General features: G+C 34.9%; 3 protein-coding genes across 3 annotated transcripts; 2 read left to right on the plus strand and 1 right to left on the minus strand.

The window, feature by feature from the left end:
- The first annotated feature begins 368 nt into the window (after positions 1-368).
- On the plus strand, positions 369-7,985 carry LOC103477902 (meprin A subunit beta-like). Its single transcript, XM_081616820.1, has 13 exons — positions 369-513; positions 916-959; positions 1,076-1,101; positions 1,195-1,279; positions 1,553-1,670; positions 3,017-3,195; positions 3,371-3,589; positions 4,052-4,213; positions 4,869-5,096; positions 5,212-5,664; positions 5,770-5,943; positions 6,703-6,805; positions 7,647-7,985. Exons 1-13 carry the CDS (start codon positions 434-436, stop codon positions 7,723-7,725), a joined length of 1,950 nt encoding a protein of 649 aa, XP_081472946.1. The 5' UTR covers positions 369-433; the 3' UTR covers positions 7,726-7,985.
- A 3,141-nt stretch (positions 7,986-11,126) lies between these two features.
- On the plus strand, positions 11,127-19,584 carry LOC103477905 (meprin A subunit beta-like). The gene is made up of 14 exons (XM_008431247.3): positions 11,127-11,322; positions 12,445-12,463; positions 12,563-12,592; positions 12,724-12,749; positions 12,850-12,934; positions 13,198-13,315; positions 13,499-13,677; positions 14,088-14,306; positions 14,991-15,161; positions 16,306-16,536; positions 16,733-17,182; positions 17,479-17,652; positions 18,650-18,758; positions 18,952-19,584. The coding sequence occupies exons 1-14, from the start codon at positions 11,239-11,241 to the stop codon at positions 19,028-19,030; spliced, it is 1,974 nt and encodes a 657-aa protein (XP_008429469.2). The 5' UTR covers positions 11,127-11,238; the 3' UTR covers positions 19,031-19,584.
- Positions 19,585-21,016: 1,432 nt separating this feature from the next.
- Positions 21,017-25,231, minus strand: tomm40 (translocase of outer mitochondrial membrane 40 homolog (yeast)). The gene is made up of 9 exons (XM_008431245.3): positions 25,115-25,231; positions 23,696-23,928; positions 23,408-23,568; positions 23,191-23,292; positions 22,987-23,092; positions 22,479-22,601; positions 22,291-22,367; positions 21,661-21,763; positions 21,017-21,556 (listed from the first exon to the last, which is right to left on the minus strand). Exons 2-9 carry the CDS (start codon positions 23,907-23,909, stop codon positions 21,417-21,419), a joined length of 1,026 nt encoding a protein of 341 aa, XP_008429467.1. The 5' UTR covers positions 23,910-23,928; positions 25,115-25,231; the 3' UTR covers positions 21,017-21,416.
- Between the last annotated feature and the right edge of the window lie 1,516 nt (positions 25,232-26,747).

Raw genomic sequence — 26,747 nt, forward strand, 5'->3', positions numbered from 1 at the left:
TAAATTCTGTTCTGTTGTTAAGATTGCCATTCTGTAAAGAATCACCATAAAACAATAAGTTCTTAACTATAGGTGCAAACTTCAAAACCTGAAAAGAAAATACATTTTAATAGTTTTTATTTTCTCTCAAAATTTGATTTGACTAAGTTCTGTTGACTGAACACAATGTAAATGAAAGTATGTGGTGAAAACAAAACATTTTATCTATACAAATATGATCCATAAAACATTATCCAGGAAATCCTTTGGGCTTCTCTATCAATCATTAAGCTTTGTATAACCTGGAAAATAAGCTGTTTTAGATAAGGCAGCTGAAGCTACTGAAGGTCCACAGAAATAAGAGAGAGGCACAGTAACCCAGCTGACTGGACTGTCTGACTGAGAAATACCTTGATTTAAAAGTTTTAATATTTAGGTTCAATCCAGATGCATCATGAGGGTAAAAAGCTACATTCTTCTTATGGTAAACTTGGCGGTTTCATCAGCACACTCCATGCCAGAGGTAAGTATTTTGTCTATTGTTGTGCTGTCCTATAAAATGTAGCATCTTTTTTCATGTTTTAGAAAACAGTTTAAATGATCTTCTTAAAATTATACTGTTTTGCATCTTTAATGTGTTATATCTCTATATAAGTAATACGGGGATGAATGAATACATATTTACTTCTAATTATGTCTTTTAATTAAAATAAATATTTGTTTTCCTTTTACTATGACCTTAAGTAGTCTAGCTTTGAAAAAACAGTTTATGGCATATTAAATTGTTTTAGTTTTTATTTATTTCTTAATTTTTTTTATATGTATAAATTCAGGTTGACGCAGTGGGTAAGTTCTCCCATGGATTTATTTTTCATGTTAAATAGCAAAACTCAATTATTTCAAGTGATGTCTTGAATTATTGGGAACTCAAAGCAGGAAATCTTCTTTTTTAGATGTTGGCGAAAATAGCATCACAGAAGGTAAACTGTTTTTGTTCTGGTAAATTAACTCTGGTCAGGTTTTCATGTCTCCCTATCATTAACAATACATTTTAAATGATATTTGTATAGTAATTAACTTCTATGGTTTCTCTCAGATTTAACACTTGATGATATCCGGGAGGTAAGCTCAGTATTTTTGCAGGCAGTCCAGTGAGGTGTAATTGAATGCATTCTGGGGTTTTAAATGTTTTTGTCTTGTGCGCTGATAACTCAGCCTTCAGACGTTCAAAGGAGCAGCATTCTTCCTGGGGACAAACTGTGGACGTTTCCAGTCCCCTATGTTTTGGACAAAGGTCTTGGTAAATATATTGTTTCACTTCTACCAGAATATTTGTGAATATTAGTGTATTCAAATTCTTAGGATTGTCTAATTGAGGTGTAGACTTTCATTTTCATTTTAGACTTTACAGATCAGTATCAATAAAACTTTAGGGGAAAAAAACTAATTTCAGAATATTCAAATTAATGGCTTTAGAAAATTATTCTTATCATTATTCTTATGACGTATTATCTGAAATAAAATGAAAAAAAAAATTTAGATTCTTTTCCTTTATTTTCATGAAAAATGAAAGACTTGAGAGCTAGAGGAGTCATCCTGAGAGCGTTGGACCAGTTCAGGGTGAAATCATGTATTGACTTCAAACCCAGAGATTCTGAGGCGTATTACCTAAACATTCAGAAACTAGATGGGTACGTACACAATTTCCTTTTTGCTTCCTACCTGTTTATAGTTTCAAATAAATACATTCCCAATGCAACCTAACCTAAGTTGAAAAATGAAACTTCAACTAGGAAACTAAATTATTCATAACCACATGATTCAAGCTTCATTTCAGTAAAATGTATTTGTGCTACTTCCTGATAACATGTCACTAGTAATTTGGAAATTGTACTTAGCTATTTATTCTACTTCACGTTCCAATACGGACACAACTGAGATAGACAAAGTGAGGGTTTGAACCAGTTAAACTCCTACCGCCATCATCATCCTTTGTCCCAGAAAACTTACCACTTACCAGAGACAGGTAACTAACTGATGTAAAGTGTGACACAGAAATGACAATTATCAATGTCAGTGTAGACATGAATCTGTCACTATATATAATCTGTAACTTACAAAAATGTTGCTCTAAGAATAAAATTGATCACTTTTAATATATGCAGCTTCACTAAACCGCCGAGAATGAAAGCTGCACTGTTAAACATTATACCATGCTGGTTCAAATCAGTTATGTTGAAATCAGTATGATAAAATGTTTCAAAAGATAAACAACATTTTATTACACTTCTTTTGACCCAAATGAGAAAACAGGTCAACTAGGAAATATAGCGATGCCAACTACACTCTCAGTTTTGCGGATTTGCAAACATCATTAGCTAAAGTTTATCTTCATTATCGCAGGGTGAATAAAGATAAACTCTTTATTCATTACAGTCAATGATCTTCCTGGTATATCATAAATATGTAGCGTCATATATGAGAAAATCATATCACAGATGGGCAAAGTTTAATTTAGACTTTAAAATTCTGGTTTTATCTCAGGGATTTTTATTTATTTGTCATAAAGGGCCCTTGTGTTATATTAGACTTGTGCTAACCTGGCAGTGGGAAGGTCAATCTTCTGTGGTTGAAGGGAAGATGTAGAAAAAAGACAAACTCAAGAAGAAAGTAAATTGTGATGGCATCACTGCTGTGTTGCAAAGTTTGTCCATATATATATTTATATTTATTTATTTATATACAATGCAGCAAAGACCATCTCTCATTAAAAATGCCAACTTTGCATTAAAGTGTCATTATTTACAAAATAATGCAAACTTGGTACTGGACTTTCAAGGCAACTTCTGGAGTAACTTTGTATTAAAAGTGTTATTCTTTACAGAATGACACTTCATGACAACAGTCATAGACATTCATAAAGACTGTTTTGTCATGTTTATGACAGTGTCATGTCAGTCTTATCTACACCCCGTCAAATATAGAGTTACCAGAAATCTTAATCCAACAATCATTGATAAGCACTTTTCCATTGTAGGTGTTGGTCATATATTGGCAGAACATTTTCCAATGGACAGGACCTCTCCATTGGACAGAACTGTGATTATGTTGCAATTGTTGAACATGAGCTCCTTCATGCTCTTGGCTTCTACCATGAACAATCGAGATATGACAGAGACAATCATGTGCAGATTGAATACAGCAACATCTTAGCAGGTTTGGCATTTTATTTCTTTTTAACTGCTTTAATATGTTCAGTTGAATATGTCTAATGTTGTATAGTCTTTTACAAGAATGTTAAAATGTCAAGTATTTGTCTTTATTTTAGCTAGTTTTTTTTTCTAAAAAAAGTGTTTTGTACTAATGATGAGTTTTTCTCACTGCCATCCAGGTATGGAGCATAATTTTAGAAAGGTTGGCAGTCAAGACAGCACCACCCATGGAAGCCCGTATGACTACATGTCAGTGATGCACTACAGCAAAAATGCATTCAGCAATGGCAATGGCCCTACAATTATTACCATAAATCAAGCATTTCAAGATGTGATTGGTCAAAGAGTGGAAATGAGTCCTAGTGATGTCCAAGAGCTGAACCTTCTCTACAAATGCAGTAAGTGCTTAAAGATTGTTGATTATTTGCAGGGATGACTTTTTAAGATGACTGAAATCAAACTGGCTCACTGTCTACAGATTTCAACTCAACTGGTTTAATTGTACTTTTCAAAGTTCAAATACATTTTGGCTACTTAGAAGACATATTTCATTTTTGCATAGTTTAGCTTGCAATCGACATTTGTAGAAGAATTAGTTTTTTTAAGTCAATAACCTGTTTTTGCTTTAGACAAATTAAAGTGTAAAGCAGAATTGAACAACTGAAGTTGATTTATCATACTTCTCTTCTTTTAATTTCTAAAGTTTAAATAGTTTGCATGTCATAAAAGGTGTTGATATTTTATCTGAATAATAATGCAGTAATGATTACAGGAAAATATCGACCAAACTGCCCTTGTTGATTCTGACATCAATTCTGTTGCCAATTAAAAATCTTTTATTCATATTTCTACTTTCTCAGCTTCATCTGTGGCCTTTAAGTTTTACTGTGGCTTTTCTAATAAGGATTTATGCCAAATGAATCATTGCTCACAAAGTGGGAATGGCTGGGAACTGGTTACAAAAGCTAATGGGGGTCCAAACTCCGACCACACCAGTCTACCAAACGGAAGTGGAGATCAAGGTAAGCTTTCGAATCTAAATGGCAAATGACAAGTGGCCTGTGTTAGCATGGCTCTTTTTCAAGTCCAGAGGACCCAAAAAAGCTTCAGTCATTCACCCATCTACGCCCACATTCACACACTGATGGTGGGAAGCTACTGAATGGTAGCCACAGTGGTCTGACACGCTGACCGAGGCAAGGCTGCCATTCATCGCTGCCACCAGGCCCTTTAACCCCCCCTGCAGGCGAGGCGAGTGAAGTGTCTTTCCCAAGAACACAACAATAGAGACCGGCAGAGCAAGAATCGAACTGGCAACCCACTGATTGCATGACGAACATAAATTCCTTGTTACAAATTGATGAATAATAATAGTATATAATAGTATATATGTATGATATAATGTATTTTTTATTGTTTTTCTCATTTCCCTAAACAAAGATTTAAATAATTCTTTGAGAATAACCATTATTATGATAAAAAAAAAAAATATTTCAAACCTGAAAATTTTAATTATTGTGTAAATAATCCATCAGCCCTCTATTATTTTCTGACACATGTAAATCCTACATAGTATTTCTAATTAACTTTAAGAAAATAAGTGAAAACTGTTCATATACATTGAACTGTCATGTCAGAAATGATGACACAGGAGAATCTTCTTTTGTATCATTTTAGGTGAAGAATTAGGTTTTTTCATGCATGCCAGCACAGCATCAGGTCAGGAGGGTCAGTCGGCTCGGCTCGAGACCAAGATCATGCGTCCTAGTAGGAGATGTAACATCCAGTGTCTGCAGTTTTACTATTATCATTCTGGAAATAAAGCTGATGAACTGAACATCTGGATTAGAGAGTTTGATGAACAGGACAACAAAGGAACTCTTCGCTTCATGGAACAAATCAGTGGTAGAGTATGAACACTAACAAAAGCTAACTTAAAAACTATCAATGTCTACATTTGTTATGAGAATATGCATTTCCACCTGTTCATTCGACATACTTTCAAAATGCCCCCTTGCAGGTCCTCCAACTTCTCACTGGAAGCTCCATCATGTTTCTCTCAATGCCACCAAAGACTTCCAGGTGGTGTTTGAGGTTCGGAAAGGAGCGGGAAGCACTACGGGTGGCTTCTCAGTTGATGACATCAACCTCTCTGAGACCGAGTGTCCACACATGACCCTTCAGATTGATGAAATTGAGAAAACGCTAAGCACAAGTGCCACAGGAACCAGGATATACAGCCCACGACTGTACTCCAAAGATGGCTATGCTTATCGAGTTGCAGCAATTCTGTACAAGACATATGTTGGAATGTATGTGCAGCTCTTGTCCGGTAAATACGATAGCCAGCTGACGTGGCCTTGCTTGCAAAGAGAAATGTCTTTCACATTGCTGGATCAAACCCCCAACATGCAACTGCAAATGTCAAAACAACAGAGCTTTGTTTCTCTCCAGACTCACACAGACTCTAGTGGTATGTTTATGAATAAAATCTGAAAATTACGGCATAATAACATTCTCCAAGTAAAATAGCACAATCCATATCTCATGTTTATCGTACATTTCTTCATATACACAGGTACTATTGTCTGGGATAATCCTCGTGAGACTGGAGCTGCTCTTTTTTATGAGAATGGTGAGTTAGTCTATGGTGGACTTCTTTATGGATACGGGAAATTTGCAACTTTGGAGGAACTGCGATCCAGAGAGGTCCTAAAGGGAGGAAGTGCTATTTTCATGTTTAACTTTGAAGGTAAGTTGAGTTTTTCTTTGTTAAAAATAAGTATGGAAGAAGCACTGTGGTTTCATTGCTGTGATTGCATATATGTGTTCTTTTGAAACTTCAGATATCCTGATTTCCTTAGGTTATGCTTCAGGGTTCCTGCTTTCAGTAAAAATAAAAAGGTTCCAGTTTGAAAGAAGCAACGTATCATAAAAAGTTCAAAGGGACACAATGGATTTGTTGAAAAAACAAATGCTTTTATTTTAAATAGAGGTCTGAATAAACTGAATACTGACCATGACATTGTGATCACATTTGGTCTTCATTAGGATTGTTGTCTACTGTTTAATACACTTCTGTTTTTTGTTACCATGACAAAAAAAAGCTATTTGTATAAAAAAGCAAACTAAAAAAAAGGGAAGTTTGAATAAAACACTTCATTTTCAAAGAAAAAGGTGGGGATGGGAAGGTGGGTAGCATATGATATACCTGAAGTCAAACTCATTCTTAAACCATTACAGTATTTTTATTATTATAAGAATACTATAAGCCTTATAAGTTGGTATTGTTTTATTTATTTTGGAAAACCAATCATCACACTTGGTATCCAAGCCATGTTTAAAGGTTTATTAAGGCATAACTGACTGATAAATACCAGTTACTTTTAACAAAGATAACGTCAACAACGACATCAAGATGCCAGTGCATTGAACCTGGTGATTTGTTGAAAAAGTTCAACTAACTGAAATTGCATTTGCTTTCTGTCATGAATCTTCTTCCTTTTAATAGATCTCACTCCACTAAACACTGCATCAGCTCTTCCATGTCCTCAATTAAGACCAGTGGACATTACAAATCCTCCCCCGAACCTGGATGAAGGCCCATGCCCACAGTGAGTGACTGTTTCAAATTACTGATAAACTATATATATGCAACAAAGCATCACAGTACTACATGTAAAGCATATTAACTTATATCTCATTATTCCTGTCTACTAAACTACTTGGTGTCAATGGGAAATTCCCTTTGTTACCTATAATTGTATTGTTGGTATTATTGCATAATTTTCCAGTAAATGGTGATAACAGCTGGAATAAAAGTTAGTTGTTAGTAATTTTTTATCCATCATTCCATTGCCACCAATGACAGAAAGATAGATTTCCTAAATTAAGTCTTTACAACCTGAAGTGCTGCCTGTAGTGTGTCTGTAATGGATGAACTGTAATAATTCCCTCTCCTGTTTCTGCTGTTTTATTTCTATAGGACCACATCTACCATCATTCGACCTCTTCAAGCTGAAGATGACAGGTATAATAAGATAAAATTACACATTTTACATATCTAAGAATTGTTACAGCAATTAAAGTTGTCAAAAAGATTATTAGCTAATTAATCAATGGTGACATTTTGAAATAGATATCCTTTTTGCAAAATTATTAATGTCACACTGCACAATCACACACTAAGCTTCTTATGTCTCATGCTATGGAAAATGTACACACTGACTTTACCACTCGACTGTGTTTAAGTGATTTATGCTGCCCGTTTATTTGAAATCTTCCTTGTTTTTTGATATTTTGCTCTTCGGGTGACTCATTATTTACACATATCAATGGCCTCGCAACTTAAATACAATCTTTTAAGGGAAACGTTTGGTACTTTACATAGACATATCTTTTTTTCGAAGACTATTGAAAACTATTGTACAATAAATAATTAATTTACTTTTCTAGCATACATGGATTCTCTGCTGCTGTGGTTCCCTACCCGTTTCTCATCTTCCTTTTGGCTGTGATGTTTCTGGCGCCTTGATGCACACATTCACATTACATCGACACCATCACTGAAATCCCTCTGTTTTTTCTAACTACTTTATGTCGTTTTGTTTAACATGATTAAAAGAGGCAAGCATCATGAACAATTATTTTTGAATAAATGTGTTGCCCAATTTAAAACAGTTTTGTATGTTTTCAAAGTGTAATCCTGAAATTCATTTGTCAGCAATATCAACATTTGGTGACGGGTTTTTCTTTGAAGCATTCAGATTTTATTTTGGAATGTTGTTTAGACAATACTTGTTTGGATCCAGGGTTTCTTTTTGTGCATTAATTTTGTTATTACAAGCTAATTATGAGGAATTCACAATATTCAGATCTCATAATTGCAAAACAAAATTGTCTCTGTCGGTAGCATATTTTACAATCATTCTTGGTGCTACATTCTATTAAAAACAGGTTAAAAAACTAAATGTGCGGTATTGGTTGATTTAAACACATTCACTACAAATTTACACAATCTTTAACATCTATATTCAATTCAGAGTAGCTTATTTAAGAAAGCCACTGTTAAATGTTACAGGTCCATTGCACAAATAAAGCCCATTTTCATACAAAGTGTTTCAAAATGACAAAAGTTGACAATTAATATGTGTGGTCTGAAAGTGTTTACAGAGTAAACAGATTTATATTGTGTAGATGATGACTACACAATACAAGAATACCAATAATGTTTGTTTTACATTTTTCATAACACTATGTGTTTGATGCCTAGGTTCTGTTAGTTCTGTTACTGGTGACATTTAGAGAAGTAATTAAAGGTTAAAATCATTTAAAAGAGGATATACAGCTCAGTAAACAGACATCCAAGGGAAGTTAGAATACATGACAAATGATTATAGAAAAATGTAACAATAAAGTGGAATAATTTTTTCTTGACATTTGATAAATACTTCCCTATTTAGCTTTTTGCTTGAAGAGTAAAACATGTCTTTGTCCTCAGTACCAATCAGTTTTATGTATGTGTGTATATTTGATCTTATCTTCTATTTTCCTAGGCAAACCTTACTAGAACCAGGTTTACAACCTATTGGCCCTAAAGTATTTGTGTTACAACTTCAGAGAAAGCAATACTCCATTACACTGAAGTTAGGGGACAGTGGTGGGGACTGGCAAACATTAAACTCAATGTTATGCTCAAGAAACCAGTTTTCAGTGATTCGACCTTTGTGAAATGTTGTATTATCTACTGGAAATATCAAATGGAAGCGGGTTCAACTGTGGTGACAGAGGAATGGACATGGTCAACAACAATACTAAAGTAGGTGTTGGCGGTTTTAATTGTACTTACTTTGTACTAAGCCACTCAAAGTCCACCAGGAAAATATCGCCCGAGTCATTGTACCACCACCCGGACAACCTTTCATTTTTATGTCAAATTTAGACCTCACCTGCAGATTATTTTTGACTGAAGTAGACTTACTTAACCAATCTGTCATTGTCCAATTTTGCTAAGGCTGTGCAAATTGTGGTTTCAGATTTCTGTTCTTAGCAGACAAGAGACACACTCGATTTGGTCTTCAGCTGCTGTGTCGCAACTGTTTCAATGTATGATAAATGGTGCCTTGAGAGAGATGTCTTTTATTGGTATTAGCAAGTGCTTTTGGAGCTATTGTTGCCTTTCTATTGTCTCTAACAAATCCAATCATTGTAATCACACCTCTGACATCAACCTAGAAAATGTGTCTGAGGGCATCTCCTCTGTGATGGCAAGTTTTTAAAACATTAAGCTTCTGGAAGTTGAAGTTCTGAGTGTTTTCCTGAACAGTCAACAGCAACAAAAAATATGTGACCTTATATCTCCTTTAGTGGTTTAGTGGGTCATGTCTATGAAGAGAGATGGAAGCATATTTTTTTATGTGTATATCAGAGACTTGAAACAAAAGCAGACATGATCTGCATTGATGTTCCCTGCATCTTGTAAGTTTATTATCAAGTTGTATTTATCTGTCATAAACAAAGCTACATCACTCTGTGCTCTTGGTGCCTTTTCAGCTTGAGAACCGCTGTGTATGAGCTCCACTGTCGGCCTACCACTGTGCTGAGTGGAGAGCTGCTCTAGAGGGAAGCTTTGTGGCTGCCTACCAGGAACCGCTGTAGCTTTCAGGACCGAGGCCACCTGCGGTTTATGCCTCTCTCAAGATTATAGCTTCATCCCAATTCCAGGTGACAAATCAGCAGACACACAGACGCACTTGCTCTGCTTGTAGAATGGTCATCTACATCTAGGTGTACATGTAGGTGCACTACATGTACACCTACTCATACACACATACATAATCCAGATGACCAGAGGTCACACCAACACAGCTTCATATTTTACTATGGAACCTGCTTACTTTGATGCCAAGGACAACCCTAATTTTTTTTATCTTAATTATGCAATTCCGATACCTACCCCAGATATGCTACATCAACGTTTTTTTCCTTATGAAATAGCAGTGGCTGTGGTGTTTAAAATGGAGATTAAGTGACAAATCTCATGCTCCATTTGGCCAGTGATTTTTACTGCGTTAAATTTAACAGGAGGATTCTGTGCCTAATTTTGAGACCATAACACCCTTTCTCACTCCTTATCTAATCTGGATATTACAAATAAATGTTACTAGTCAAGAATACCAGAGCAGCAATTTATTTTTTTACATACATTTTTTAAAAATATTTTTTATCTTAAACCTAGCTCCCTACTGGAACTTTTACGGGCATAAAACCTTGGCTACTTGAGTTTACCCAGACTAAAACAAAAAAGAAACAGTGAAACAATGTCTTGAAAAAACTGCTATAGACCAAAGAGCTGTAAATATGTAAAAAAAGTGCATTTAAATGATACAGAAAGATTATTTCTGAAACAAAACACCTCAGGAACTGCATCTTGACGTATCTGAACTCCAGAACAAAAAGAGTGAAATGAGTCCAGAACCAACATGAGCTGAAAGGTCATTAAGCAAGAAGGAGCCATTAATTCAAACACATACAACCAAATTACCGTTTATAAATGTCCTTTTTAATAATAGAATGGTGATCCAATGCCTCGTGAGATTGAGGCATGATACCACAGGAGACAACATGTGGTCTGATGAAGCTAAAACTGAATTCCATCTGATCCTAAGTATGCCATCAATTTTCAGTTTCGGAGACGCTAAGGCTTTGCTATCTTTTTTTGTTTGTGGTTTGTCCTACTATTTAAGTTGTGTTACATCTTGCTTTGACATTCTAAAGCATGTGATTTTTCAATTCTATTATGGGATTAAATTTCCTCTTTTATAGCAGCTTCCCCCTATTCACAAAATATTATAATTTGATATAAAGCTCCTGTGGTTTGATTCACTATCAGCTCTTCCTCTTTAGCGATCTTATTATTCCATATATAAATGTCTGAGTCTCAGTGCAGCCTTTGTCATTTTGTCTCTGTTTGATTTGATCTTATTTTGTTAATTAGTTGCTTTACATTACGCAGCATCTGCGTGCCTTCATTTGGGTTTTCTCTGCGATGCTTAGACTAACCAAGAAGATGCAAGACAGCATTTTTCTTGTGGTCTGCTTGGTGGTTTCATCCACTCTCGCTGAGAGCACAGTAAGTATCTATACATGCTTTTGCCATAAATTATCAAAGCTAAAAAATAATCTATTTTAACTCTGAGAAGAAAAAAAGTAGGACATGAAATAACAGCAGATAGAATTGGAATAATTTTATGAATATATTGGCAATTTTGTCTTTTAGCACATTTAAGATATATTACGTGCAAATCTTTAACACACACATGTTAATGAATCTTACCAAAAATGTACAGCCCAGCTATTAATAGTGAAATTAATTAGGCTTTTATATGTCATTCCTCAAATAAGATGACCCACATGTTTATATATTTTTTACAAGTTTTTCTTGATAGTGATTCACACATTCTTCAATATGATGCTTTCTACATTCTTAAACTTACCATAAGCCTTTTTGTACATTAAAAAAGTAATAAGAATTTATTTTGACATTATTGCCTTTAGACATTAGATCTGCAAAGACACTGGAAATTTTTTAATTACTCTTGAAGACTCACTTTAATGAACTGTCTTTTAGAAAATTTTAGCTCGAATATTTTAACTTATAGCTGCTTAGTTGCCTTTTTAATGCTTTTTATGTTTGATTGCACTTCTCTTATGTATTTTATTTGTCCTTATTTGGATATACCTTGGGAAGCACTTTGTAGAGTTCGAGCTGTTGGAAATGTTCTATATGAATAAATTTGACATTAACGTTACATTATCACCAGTTCTAAGTTTGCATGAATCTGACTTCACCTGTTTGTGTAAGACACACTATGATGCATTTCTTTTATCACAATGATCCCTCAAGACAAAGATCTAGAGATGATTGAACTTTTCATGATGTACGTTATTTTTATTGTATTTTATATGTGTAAAGAATCATTGATTAAAAAAAGAGAAAGGAACCATTTTTATTTTAAAGAAATGGCAGGAATGACTTACAACAAAGAAAGAAAAATCTAACTTGTAGGTAACTATTTTGATTAAGTCTTTGGTGAAAACATTTAAATGCATTTTATTTGTTGCAAAGTTTTTGAGATTGATTTAGAAAAATACAGACACCTTTCCAAAAACGGAAACATATTTTAGATATTTAACTTTTTGTCCATATTATTGACTGTATCAATGATTAACCTTGTTTTCATATCTTATCTAGCAAAAGTCAGATATAAATGGTAAGCTGTGTTTTATTTTTTCACATTACCTTAGAAACGTACATTTGTTCTTTGGTTTTATATGAACTTTAAAGGAGCCATTTTGTATGTTTTTTGTAGACATTGGCATGGACAGGAACACCACAAATGGTAAAAATTATTTTCTAATATATAGACCTTGTGCTAGTTTTACATAAGATTCGACAGTGGACATTTTATTAGATTTTAGTTCCTGATTTCTTTGAGAAAAAAATCAAACTAATATTTATGTTTTATCTTAGATTTGTTAGTTGATGACACCCTTCAGGTAAGCTCATTATTTCAACAGGCAAACTTTGATATTATATATTTTAATACTGATTTGCAAAAACTGTCATGCAATTAATCTCATATGATTATTATTTTAGAAGCCAAACACTGGAAGGAGTACTATTTTAGGAGGAAACGCTCTGTGGAAATCTCCAGTTCCCTATGTGTTGGATAAAAGCCTTGGTGAATATCTGTGTCTATTTTAAAATATGCATATCTAAGATTGCTTAGTAAGTGAAAGTAAAATTTATGTAAAACGCAACATGAAGCAAGCATTAATCAAAAAGTTGCAAAGCAAAAAGGAAACCTAAGCAGATTGAAGTGGAAATGTTTTTTTTTTCTTTTTGCTTCAATTCTTTTACCATACCATATTTATCAGTTGTTTGAAGTGTCTAAGGATTTTTTCTTGTTCTTTCTACACTGCTATTTTTTACATGATGAGTAAGACCTGAATACTAAAGGAGTCATCTTGAGAGCTTTTGACCAGTTCAGGGTGAAGTCATGCATTGACTTTAAACCAAGGGATACTGAGGAGTATTACCTGTCATTCAAAAACCTAGCTGGGTATGTATGTGTCTTTTATTAATGATGTATCCAACTCCTCTCTGACATGACTGTGTATCAAGATATGAACTTCTTAAGGAGGGAGAGAGAGAGAGAGAGAGAGAGAGAGAGAGAGAGAGAGAGAGCGAACTCAATATTACACTTGTGTGCTTCCAATGATCACCTGTATTTTTTTCATTTTAGGTGCTGGTCATACGTTGGCAGAGTAGACCCCAATGGACAAAATGTCTCCATTAGTGCAGATTGTGGTTACATTGGTGAAGTTGAACATATGATTCTTCATGCTCTCGGCTTCCACCATGAAGAGCTCAGATATGACAGAGACGATTATGTGCAGATTGACTTTGACAACGTTTTAGCAGGTTTAGTCATTTTTGTCATAGTTTTTTTTTCTCTTTCTTTTGCCTATATCTGCAGTAATGAGGGTATTAGATACTGAGTAGCTTTTAGATTGGAAGTGTTTTTACATGAAAGTAATAAAAATAGTAAGCCAGGCCAATATTGTTTAAATACCCTCATGTCTACTCAATGCTTAATAAATTTTAATAACTTTGAGGAAGTTTGACTGCTTTTTTATATACCTTGTGTCAAGCATGTGCGGTGTTAGTATATCAATCACTTTGTAGATTTAGAGAAATAGTACAATTGCAAAATACATCAGATAAACGGCTTTTAATCCATCTTGTATAGTCAGTGATTAACATTTGTTTTTAACTGTATATTATTTCAAACTTCTTTCTGTCCAGTATTGAGTATTTTTTATGTCATTTAGGTAAAGAGAATGATTTTTCAAAGGTTGGTAAGAATCTGAGCAGCACCCATGATGTGCCATATGACTACCTGTCAGTGATGCACTCGGGTAAAAATGCACTAACCAATGGCAATGGCTCAACAATTATCACCAAAGACCCCAAATTTCAAGATGTGATTGGTCAAAGAATGGAAATGAGTTCTCATGATGCTGAAGAGTTAAACCTTCTCTACAAATGCAGTAAGTTCTACAAGACAAATTATTCATACTACTGAAATAAATTGTTTTTCTTGTCAAGGCTGAAATCTTTGCACATATTTTATACATAACTTTAAACTTATTATACAGTATGCTTTAGTTTGGACAGATAGTTATTGTTTGTTCTACTTCAAATATGTTTAAATGAGAATTAAAATGTAAAGCAAAACTGGACAACTGAATTAGTTAAGCTTGTGGGAAATAAACACTATTAAATTTAGTTATTCAATAATACTAAACTATTAAATTTCATTTCACTAACCTTCAAGTAATTCAAAAAGAAGTAACAAAGACAAAAGATGAAAAACATTGACCAGGATGTAATACGGAAGACATGGTAAAACAGACAAGCTGCCTCTTGTACAGTACAAAAATTTGGCAATTGCATTTCAAACTGTAAGAAGAGAAGAATTCAGGAATATTGTATAATGCATTGAGAGTCTAGTTTAACCAGGAAAAACAAGAAAGAAAAGATAAACTTAAGACAATATGTCTCCATGGCATCCCTAATACTCATAAAGCTCAAGGGACACTAAAGATACTAGTAGAATTGACCTAAGCTTTATGTGACCTTGAAATAAGGTGCAGCATTTACACATTTAGCCAACTTGTACTGATGAGACAATGAATAGACAAAGGTAAATATTCATAATGTTTTATTCACAGATTCCACAATTGCCTCTATGTTTTTCTGTGACTTTTCTAATGGGATGATGTGCCAAATGAGTGAAATCAGCAGCTGTGCACAGAGTGACAAAAAGTGGGAGGTGGTTACACAAGTTAGTAGGGGTCCAAGCTCTGACCACACCTCTCTGCCTGCTGGAAACAAAGATAATGGTAAGGATTGAAAGAATATTCATTACATAAAATATTGAGTGAAATCAAATAATTTAATACAGAATTACCTGATGAAATCTGAAATTAAAATTTCCTCTATATTAAATGTACGTACATGCATTTCTGATTTATGTCTGAGCTAGTATCAATATCGAAAATGATTTAATATGATACAATTAGTATCATATCAATCTATTCTTTATTTCCAATCTTTTCATCTTCCTTCCAATGCAGATTCAACACTGAGGTCTACTAGTGCAAACTTTAAGTCAAACAAATTAACTGATTTCTAACTTTAAACTAAAGTCAAGCAGATTTAACCAAATGAGTTAAATCTGCTTGACTTTTATGTTTACATTTTCTAAAACTTGCTGAAAAAAGCTACCATTTCCAGATGATACAGCTCTGAATCTAATGCATGTCACTTAGACAATGTCTGCTGTTCTGACTTTCATTCTACAAGACGTGTCTGGGCTGGGTTTCTTCAGAAAGATTACCTTTCACTGCCCTTACTCTTTAAATATGGGATTGTTGCAGGGATTAGGAAGTCTTTGGCCCATCAAAGTCTTAAACTTTACCGACTTCAGTACCTATAAAAAAGTATTGTACACTTTGGATATTTTACCATGTTTAATGCTTGACCTTTTGTTGTTCATCAATTGTATAAAGCTGAAACACAGAGTGCCTTTAAATCTAGACTAAAAGCCCACCTGTTTGGAGTTGCCTTTGAAGCATAATCGATTAAGAGTTTAATGATGGCACTTGACTTAATGTAATGTTTCAATTGTTGATTCTATATTGCGTGACTTTGTGTTTTTATGATGTAAAACACTTTGAAATGCCTTGTTGCTGAAATGTGCTATACAAATAAGATTTGATTGAATGATTTAAAAAATAAAGCACACATTGATAATTACATAGTAGTAAGTAAATAGTAAGTAAAGATATCTAAATATTGTGGACATTAGAAATCAGAAATATTTTGATTACTTTAAATAACTAGGTTAATCAATATGACCTAATATCAAAGAGTATGGAAAAGTCTTTAAAAAGTATGTTGTAAATATCTGGTTTCAACTGAACGTGTTGAAACATCAATGAAAATAAAATATTGCCACAGTATTTTTTTAACTTATCATTCCAGGTCAGGAAACAGGATACTTCATCCATGCCAGCACAGCGTCAGGTCAAAAGGGAGATTCAGCTTGGCTGGAGACACAAATCATGACTACGCAAAGGGAATGTAAAGTCCAGTGTCTGCAGTTTTATTATTTCCACAGTGGAAATGAGTCAGATGAACTTAATATCTGGATCAGAGAGTTTCAGGATGAGCATGACACCAGAGGAACTCTCCGCCTCATGGGACACATCACTGGTAATACCTGTGATCCCCTAATCTGAGGAATTTTAACAAATTCTCTGCACCTTTTACAGTACTTCAGTGACAATAAATACTTATCTGTTCCATTTTGCATTGTCTAGCAGTTAGTCTTTTTGACAGTATTAATTTCTACATGTGTACCAAGATACTTAAATAGTGTATCACAGTGACCAAACGTTCCTGTCACCAGGTCAACCAACATATCATTGGCAGATCCACCACGTTTCTCTCAATGCCACCAAAAACTTTCAGGTGGTGTTTGAGGTTCGGAAAGGAGCAGGAAACTCTGACGGCGGCTTCTCCGTTGATGACATCAACCTCTCTGAGACCGAGTGTCCACATGTGACCCTTCAGATTGATGATTTTGAGAAACTTTTAAGCTCTAGTGACTTTGGAACCAGAATATACAGTCCAAGACACTACTCCAAGGAGGGCTACGCTTACCGCATAGGGGCTATACTTTACCAGTCATTTGTTGGATTGTATGTGCAGCTCTTATCTGGTGACTACAATGCCCAGCTTGAATGGCCTTGCCTCCGAAGACAAATGACTTTGCAACTGCTGGATCAAACCCCAAACATGCAAAAGAAAATGTCAAAGCAAATAAGTTTCGTCACTGAACAAACCCACATGACTTCGGGTAGGTGCACCACAAAATTAGGGAATTACAATACCGGAGATCTCTTACTAAAATATATACATATATATGTATGTATATATATATACATATGTATGTATGTATGTATGTATGTATGTATGTATGTATGTATATATATATATACATACATATATATATATGTGTATATATATATATATATATATATATATATATATATATATATATATATATATATATATATATATATATATATATATATATATATATATATATATATATATAAATAAAAAAATGTATTTATTTTTTTATATAAACAGGTATCAATTGGTGGGACAACCCTCTTAAAACTTACAGAACAGATTTTTTTGAGAATGGTGAGCTCGTCTATGGAGGATTTCTGGTTGGATACCCCTTTCTTGCATCATTAGAAGAACTTCAAACCAGGGAGTTTCTGAAGGGAGGAAGTGCCATTTTCATGTTCAACTTTGAAGGTAAATTGCCTGCTTAGCTCAAAGTAAATTAAATGCATACATGGTATTGTTTCCATAGCAAAAACACCCACCTACCACATCTTTGTTTAATGTAAAGCAGTACATTTTTGGGAAAGGCAGATGGATTAGTGATGTTGATATTTAGAACACATGGTATTTGTACTTGTATTCTAAAATCCCATTTATAGTTTTCCAGACAACAGTGTGTAATACACAAAATACGCAAAAATTACTAACTTTTTTTTTTACTATTACAACCATTAACGAATCTCCCATGCAATTCAATCTCATAAGTGGAGATACATTGTTGTTGTTACCATTATGAAATAACTTTCCATTAAGTATTGACAAAGCTCAGTGTAAGATAGCAGAGGGTTGTTGTCAGCAACTGCCGAAAGTAACTAAAAAAGTTACCTGTAATCTAGCTTAGTTACTTTCCAAATCAAGTAATCAGTAATCTAACTAAGTTACTTTTTCAAAGAAACTATGCCATCACTGCTTATAGGTAATGTAGAGAGTCTACCTTTTTGAACTGTGGATAAAAGCCAAAATAACTGGAGAGAATCTGCACATGTGTGGTGAGAACATGCAAAATCCAGGTAGAAAGAGCCATAATCATGATTTAAACCCAGGCATTTCTTGTTGCATTGCAATAATGTTAACCACTTTGTCTTACACCACTTTACAGCAAATTCCCATGTTATTTTGGTGTCTTCATTTAGTTTTGTAGTTCTTGACAGTTCATGCACTTTTAGTCCATTAGCCTGGATTCCTGCCTGTCTGTTTGCTCTGTTTTGACATGCATATTTTCCTTTCTCATCCCTTTTTAACTGTGCTTTGTTTAATTTCCAAACATGTGCCCAAGTTTATGTTAGAAGTAGACTGAGTGGGTGCAAAAAGACACAATTGCTTGGAAAAATCCCTGAGAAGGTTAATTTACTGAATACAGAGCAATTTTCTTTTGTTTTTCGTTACCGACTTTCTTGTCTTTTCGCAGATCTCACTCCTCTGGTTAATGGAAACTCCCTACCGTGTCCTCAAGTGCGACCAATGAACATCACAGCTCGCTCCAGAAATTGGGATGAAGGCCCATGTTTCTTAACAGGGTGAGATAATATGTCAAATGTAGTTTCACTGAACAATATATAATTTTAAGAAGACAACATTTCTAAAAGCTGCTGATTACAGTTTACACTTTGGAGCAACTGCTGCAGTTCAAATCCAATTGATGCTGCAATATAAATGTGAATAGTGCAAAAGATAAGCAAAATTTGTAATCATGTTTTCTTTCTATTGTAGTATTCCTGGGTTCTCTCCTGGATTGGCAGCTTCTCCAGTTCTCTCCCTTCTGCTGGCAATGATATCTATGCAGACTTGATGAACTGTAGAACTGACATTCAAATGCTTTACCTTTGCACACAAATTAACAGTAATGCTTCTGACTTTCTACAGATCATTTTCTTAACCCAATGATCAAAAGAAATCCTACGTTGCTTTCAGAATTCTGATTAAGAGAAAGTGTATGAAATGAGAAATTTGCATTATATAAAGGTTTGGTGGTGGGTTTACATTTTTTTTTTTTGCTTCAATAGGTAATTCTTGATCATGTTAAAATATTGTTAAACAAATACTTACTGTTGGCTTTCTTCAGAATTGTGAGGGAGGAACCAGTTTGAAATTTGTTTTTGGTTTTGATTTTATGTTGCATTTGCATTTACACAAATATGTACTTTGCTATGGGTCTTTGGGTTTGGTGGCTTAATAAAGTGGATCAATGATTAAAAAACAAAACTATGGGACCTTTTTGCATGTTCAGGTGTCATAAACTATGTTTGATTCAATGCCCCTTGTGTTAAACAGTACTGTTTTATGTAGCCTTTTTCTAAAGAACACCTACACATTTATTGGCTTTTACTGATCAGAAGTATCAACCTGCAGTTGAACTGATTGAACTGATTTTTATATCAAGTAATTTAAGAAAACCTCTACCCTGGTTCAATATTCATTACAGTGTCTTCAAAAAAATCAAATGCTTATATTGCCAATATTTTATATGGAGTAAACCAGTGCTCACATGAAAACTTCTCCAATGTGCCATCAGTGGCAGGCATACAAATGTAGTTTTTTTTTACAAATAGGGACAGAATAGAAGAAAAATTGCCAATAAATCCCTTGTTTTTTGGTTTTGGGCTCTTTGGTTATCATTCATATCATTCTCTTGGTCTGTGAACCTTAAACTTCAGATTGATATGTGCAACTCCAGTCACAACAGCATGGAGATGGCTTTATACTCTTTTCCTTCTACAGGCTTGTCTATAATTTTCTGTTTCACCAAACAGCACAGTGACTACTTTTAAATAAACAGACTGACTGGTTGCAAGCTTTGAAGACACCTTTGATGCTAATTACCTTAAGTTCCTATGGACAAAATATTTTCAACCTTTTCAAAAGTTACCTGTATTTTTGTTCTGGCCTCATAATTAATTTTTAATGATTCTATTAAATCACATGCCAAAAGCAGTACACTGAAAAAAATAGTTTAACCAACTTAAATTGCTTTAATTTGTAACACGTAATTCAATTAAGTTTATTAAGTTGGTTTAACTTGACAAATTTAAGTCAGTTTTACCCAAATCATTTAGTTTACCTAAGAAGTAAACTAATAAAGCTTTTTAGCCTTTATTTGAAAGTAGTTAAACAAGAAAGTGGGTAACTAAAGATGGGGGAAACATGCGACAAAGGTCATGAGGTCAGGAATTGACGGCTGCGTCGAGGACTAAGTCCCACTTATGTGGGTTGAGCTCTACCCCTGCACCATCACAGGGGTAGAGCTTCCTGGTTACTGGATCCGTCCCTGGTTGCATACATCTGACTTCATGACATCAGATGAATACAAACATGACCTTGAACTGTTTCAAGTAGTTAAAATAAAAAGTTCCTTTTAGTTAAAAATGTGTAATTTTTAAGTTAATTCAACACAAAAAAGTTGTCATCACAAAACCAAAGGAATTAAGTGGGATTAATGTAAATCAGCACGTCACATATTGCTACACTGAAATACTGTAATTAGGGCATAAGCTGCAAATATTGAAATAATTGAATGTTACATTTTTTTATCTGTAATACATAATCATCAAAATGATCAGAAATATATGGTTTCTGTATTATGAGCACTGCCTTTTGAAGTTAATGACATTCACTTATAAATTTAGGGCCCTTTCATTCAGATAAAACCAGCATCCAACATGCAAAATCTATTTGTTTCTTGTAGACACAGAAAAAGATCTGATCAACTTTTAAAACGGTATACCGTTTTGCGGCTAAATTTGGCATCATTTGCCGTTTATCAGTTCTTAGAAACACCCCAGGTCCAGTTTTTTAATGAAAAATCTCATCAAGTTGTACAAAAGGAAATGACATTTATTTCAATCCATACATGATATATTATGTCTTACTGTACCACTTAAATTTTCACGTCACATGTTCTCATGCATCGCCTGCAGCTCTCTGATAGACACCATTCTAGCCTCTCAGAATATCCAATACACCACACAGGAAAGACATTTGTGCTACAGTATGTAGGCATGGCTTGGCCAGTCCTGGCTCCTTGGTAGTTCTCATTTTTTCCTCCCCATCTGCCCCAGAAATCACAGTTGTAAAAGAGTCTTTGAATCCAATTCCTAAAACATAGTTCAGGTTCCTGGGTGTCTCTGTGCCAGTCCAAGCCGTGGTCTGTAAGCTGGTTCCAGGCAGCCTGTGCATCTTTAGCCAATGGTGACCCCAAAGCCACACTGGAACTTGTTTTTGCGGTGGTTGAGAAAAGCCCCCAAAGCCAAGGTAAGAGGAAGAGGTACTAGTTTCTTTTCCAGGGTTGCCCCAACCACCCAATTACTGTCAACTGTTCCTATGGAGTCAAAGAAGGAAGACACGCATAGAAAACATGTTTATTGTTTCTTTCTTTTACGATTAATGTCACAGGAGGCGAGACCTGCGAACGTTTATATTTACCTTTAAAAAGCAAATTAGCTTTGGGAACATCCAGCTGATAACCAAAGGATGCTGTGGTGTCTTGCATCCTTGTGCTGGCTTCAAATTCAACTCCTACCTGCAACTGTGTCACAGTGAAGTAAAAAGGATATGTTACAGTCATGTTACTACTACAACCAAGACATGATGCACAGAGAATCCGAAGGAAATGTTTTCTTTTCTCGATGCTACTTTAGAATAAAATTCCAGCATAAGAGTCAAAGGCCTGTTTGGTGCAAAAACAGATTCTAGCACTTTTTAAAATCTCAATTCAGGGTTCTGAATCTGTATTGCTTGTCCCACTAGCACTTTAGCTCCCTCTGGTGGCAAACATAGGGGTGGACAATATGAAAATAAAATCAGATTTTTTTTCCACACCAAGTCAGATTTTAGTTGATTTTGTTTTTGACCTGATGCAAGCTGCTAAAGTCTAAATACTGACTTGAGACAGACTTTGGAAGATGTTGGTGTCAGAAGCCTGTTGTTTAACATTTTAATTATTACAGAAAATAATCTTCATATTTTTGCTAAATGTATGCATGTAAATACAAATAAAGCAAAAGAACTGTACACACAAATATATGATCAGAAAGTGTTACTAATATTCAGTACCTGGTCGTTGGCTTTGTGATAGTATGTGGCATGAGCTCCAGCACCGCCCAAAGTTAAAGTTGCAACAAAGTTGTCGCCTGAGGAAAAGACGAAAAAAATAAAAATGTTGTTCAATAAATGCGTTTACACTTATAGACACATATCAGGTCTGCTATGCAAAGATTAAAAAGTAAAAAGAATATTTATACCTGTATACCTCCCTAAGAAAGATGTTACAGTTCCCTCCTCCCCTGGTCTCCTGTGATAAACCAGTTCTCCACCTAGAACCAGTGCTGGTGTAATTGACTGGAGATAGTGGCCCACCACAATGCCTGGAATAAAATTATAGTAAATTGAGTTAAATGTACAGTGCATGTACATATTTTTTTTTACATGGGAATACCTGACCTTGTAAAAGTTCATTCATTTTTTAGTTTGAGCGCTGTGAAGAATCCGATAAAAACTAAACAATTAGATGTTCTTTGTTAACTGTTACTTTATAAGTCGCATGTAAGGGGATTTTCCTATTCTTTTATTTGTTATGTAGCAAGGTGGAATAATGTAAGAATGTTTTTGTTCTGAAATGTTTGAGCAATGCTGTTGCCAGCAGTTCACCATCAGCATTGACACATTAGCAAATTCATTAGTTTCAAAATGTTTTTAATCATACACATTGCATTCTGATGGACTTCCTTCCTGATCCTAACAAATACATACCAGATCCAACAAGTACATCCGGGTTTCCAAGAGTCACCGCAGAGGTGAAATCTTGACCGCGATACTCAAAGTCACACTGCCAGTTGACAAACTTATGCTGCTGAGTCTACAACAGCAAACAAAAACACCACAACAGATAAATCTAATTGACAGGGCGAGAATTTATGCATAAAATAAAAGCATGTCTCGAACCGTCTTACACACCTGCATTGCTATTTTGGAGCGTACAGCACTTGTGAGCTGGTGGATGACCTGCGCATTCAGACTGCCAGTGTTGTCCATGTCACCAACTATGACCGGAAAAGACTAAGAGCAAAAAATGTACAGATGTTATTTTCAAAAAAAAGAAAAAAAATGAAAAAACTACAGGGTATCAAAGAATATTATGTAATAAAATATAACAGGGAACAAAATTAATTACCTCTGCTGGTCCAGTCTGTTTACTTCCAACATATGTAGAACCAAATCTATATCCAGAATCGCCCAGGGTGCTGAGAGTAACAGTGTGGCTGACTTGGAAGTGGTTACTTAAGCCCTTGTTTACTACTAGCCTCACCCCTTCCATCTGCATGGGGAAGACCTCTAAAACAACAACAACCAGAAATGGTTATTTAAACAAATATTTTTCCAGTTTAAACAAAATTAGACCAAACCAACATACTTCTATTAAACTACTAAATGCATGTGTCAAGACATTAGATCTTGTTACCTTTACATTTCCTGTGACACTCCTCATATGTGCCAGGGTTCTGGAGTGATGAATCTGCATCCGCTTTCTGCTGGTCAGAGTCGGACCCTGGAAGGACGGAAGACACTGGGGGCATGGAGAAGCCGGGCGGTACAGAGACCAAACCCGGGACCCCTGGACCACCAGCTCCAGCTGGGGCCGGACTGGGTGAGGCAGCAGCCAACACACTGCCCATGGTCTAAGACTGCAACAAACTGCAAGACAGAAAGGCAGGGAATAAACAATGTTTTCCATCATGTTACATGCATCAGTGATATTTAAGCACAGAAAACAGAACTGATAGATTTAAATATCTATGAATATACACAAGTGTTAATAATACAACAATAGGTTGCCGTTTCAAAAACTCTCACTAATAAAATTAAAATGCCATGCACATTTGTTATCCATTTTTTTCATTTCCTTTAGTCAAATTTGAAGCTTGCTATGGAGTGCTTTGTTTATATGATTTACCTGAAGATTTTTTTTGTTTCTTATTAACTAAATAGCCTGAGAGACATTGCTTCAGTGTGCCTATTGTTATAAGAAATAAGGAATTTCATCAGAAATTGGAAATAATTTTTCTTTCAATTGAAGGATAATAATTAAATTAAATAATGTAAGAAAAACTTTTTGTTTTAAGGCAGATTATTCTTCGTCACTGCTTTAAATATAAGATAATCATATTCTACTACAATAAGGAGCATGACAAGACATTTTAAAATCAGTTAGCTAAACGAGCTAAAAAAACATTTGTTTTAAATGCTCCAGTCAATAATGAAAAAGAGTCAACATTTTCATTTCGAAAATGAGATTTAAAGTTTTAAAATACGGTAGATGTCTTATACACATCATCTTAATGTCCTATGACAGTTCTGCTAATGTGTCTTCAGATTAGATATACTATTTAGATATGAAACTCAGAAAAATTTTGCCAATACTTCCAAAAATAAGCTCTAAACAACAATTATGCTTCCATTAAATTCCCACGTTACACTGCCTGCAGCACTACCCTGTTGTACTGTACTGGCTGCAATAGTAGGGCAGGCTAATTGTAGCAAAGGCCCACTCTGGTCAAATTCTACATATAAAAAGCGAATGCGTTAAAAGAACAGATATCACTTTGCAGGATGAGGCATTACTAAAAGTGGGCACATATAAAGATTAACACACAGATGGAGGAAACTATCAGAGAACGGTATTTAATCTTCCAAGGCTAATGTAAGGTAACATGGTTGGTGTTAGCTAGTTGGCTAGGTAGCCATGTGGAGGCAACCACGAGATGTCTTCTTTTACAAATGGCCAGCATAGCTGGTTAAAATACTAGCGCTGGCAAAGAGACACTATCTGCCACACTCAAATTATAACACCCATATGTAGTATTATAATGCTGCTACTCACAAAGACGAACAGGGTCCACGGGGATAGTTGCACACCGGTAAAGTTCGCGACAACGTCCGTGAACCGTACTTCACAAGCGCCCACCCATTTTCCGCTTTTGACTTTTGGATTGGCTTATGGACAATTTATTTAAATCGCGATTGGCTAAGAGAGAAAGACTGGGAAGGCTCAGTGTTGCTGACGTACGGTAAGGTTCATTCGTTGAACGTTGGATTATTTCAGAGTCCCACTGAATGACATTCCAAGGGTACGCCTAGTTTAAGTTCCTTAGCACACTTAATGAAATTGCATAGCTTGTAATGCTAAAGTTTTAATTTCTGCATCTGGTGCCTAATTTTTATACCAGACATTTGAGACTGATAATAACAAAATGTGAGAAAAATATTTAAAACGGGTATATGTAAGAAGAGTAAAATAGAGTAAACATTCTTTTAAAGTGCTATTTCAAAGTGAGACAAAACCATGGAGAAGAGCAAGAGACAGCAAGGGATTGCGGGTCCCGCTTAAATAAAATACAATTCATGGCAGATTTTTAAAGTCAAAATAGAGACTAACTCTGTTGTATTGAAGAAATCAGCACTTGTGCATGGTGGTTATCTAAATTTAGCACAAAAATGTAAATTTATTTTTAAATAGAAATCTTACACTCTTTCAAAAGCTTGTTGCAGAGGTGAATATGTGGGTTGTGCCATTAAAACTTTCCAAATCCTCACTGCACTACTTCTGGTGGAGGGAGTTCGATGGTATGAAGCAGCATGTCCTTCACTGGAAAAACAGGGCATTTAGGGTCTCCTCAACAGTGAACAATCAAGATAAGATTCTGGTGCCAATCTTCTCTCCAACCATCCCTGAGACTAAACTCCATTTTCCAACATGTCAACACCCTCCTGTGCAAAGTGAGGTTGATAAGAAACTACCTCTGATTGAAGAGGATGAATCAATCTTTACCTAACCGTATATCATTAATGATCTGCATCTGTATAACTCTCAAGTCTGAGGACTCCGAATGACTTTACACTACAAAGTTGCCGTACAATTGGTGCCATCATCTGACCACCATCAGTAAGCAAGGGGTACGAATTGTCTAAGGACACAACGAGTGAGATGAGCAAACCAGACCTTTGAACTGGCAATCTACCAGTTTCAGGACAAATTCCTACCTCCTGAGTCACATTCACCCTTATATTGCTACTAACTATTTTGTACAACTTTTTTTCATATGTCTGCTTTGTTATGTTTGCTGCCGCTTGTTTCTTTGCCAAACAGTATGTGATACAAGCATATTTTGACACTTATTCAGTCTTGGGCATGTTATTAGCTGTAAGGAACACGGCCGTACACAGACAAAGAAAAAACTATTGTTTCTGACAGTGATAATGTACAAAATAATTACTTTCATCTAATGAAAACATAATATGAAAGACTGTTAAATGTACCAAATGGGCACAACCATAAATATTTTTATCATACAAAAGGGGGAAAAAATGTGACTAGGATAAGATGAATGCAAAATACATGAATCTAATGGGGATGGGAAAATATTTAACTGTAGTCTTGTTTAATTGCACTGCTAGAACCTGGTCTAGCCACTGACCTTAAAAAGGATTACAAAATTTTAAAGACAGAAGAAGAG

Source organism: Poecilia reticulata, chromosome 16 (assembly GCF_904066995.2).
Source record: "Poecilia reticulata chromosome 16, P_reticulata-male-v2, whole genome shotgun sequence".
Lineage (NCBI taxonomy): Eukaryota > Metazoa > Chordata > Actinopteri > Cyprinodontiformes > Poeciliidae > Poecilia > Poecilia reticulata.

Coding starts and splice junctions, on each gene's coding strand:
- LOC103477902 (XM_081616820.1), top strand. CDS start 434: ATGAGGGTAAAAAGCTACATTCTTCTTATGGTAAACTTGGCGGTTTCA. Junction 1,280..1,552: donor TGTTTTGGACAAAGGTCTTG/GTAAATATATTG, acceptor GAAAAATGAAAG/ACTTGAGAGCTAGAGGAGTC. Junction 5,665..5,769: donor GACTCACACAGACTCTAGTG/GTATGTTTATGA, acceptor TCATATACACAG/GTACTATTGTCTGGGATAAT.
- LOC103477905 (XM_008431247.3), top strand. CDS start 11,239: ATGCTTAGACTAACCAAGAAGATGCAAGACAGCATTTTTCTTGTGGTC. Junction 14,307..14,990: donor AAACCTTCTCTACAAATGCA/GTAAGTTCTACA, acceptor TTTTATTCACAG/ATTCCACAATTGCCTCTATG. Junction 16,537..16,732: donor CCTCATGGGACACATCACTG/GTAATACCTGTG, acceptor TCCTGTCACCAG/GTCAACCAACATATCATTGG.
- tomm40 (XM_008431245.3), bottom strand. CDS start 23,909: ATGGGCAGTGTGTTGGCTGCTGCCTCACCCAGTCCGGCCCCAGCTGGA. Junction 21,764..22,290: donor ATCACAAAGCCAACGACCAG/GTACTGAATATT, acceptor ACTGTGACACAG/TTGCAGGTAGGAGTTGAATT. Junction 21,557..21,660: donor AGCTAATTTGCTTTTTAAAG/GTAAATATAAAC, acceptor TTGACTCCATAG/GAACAGTTGACAGTAATTGG.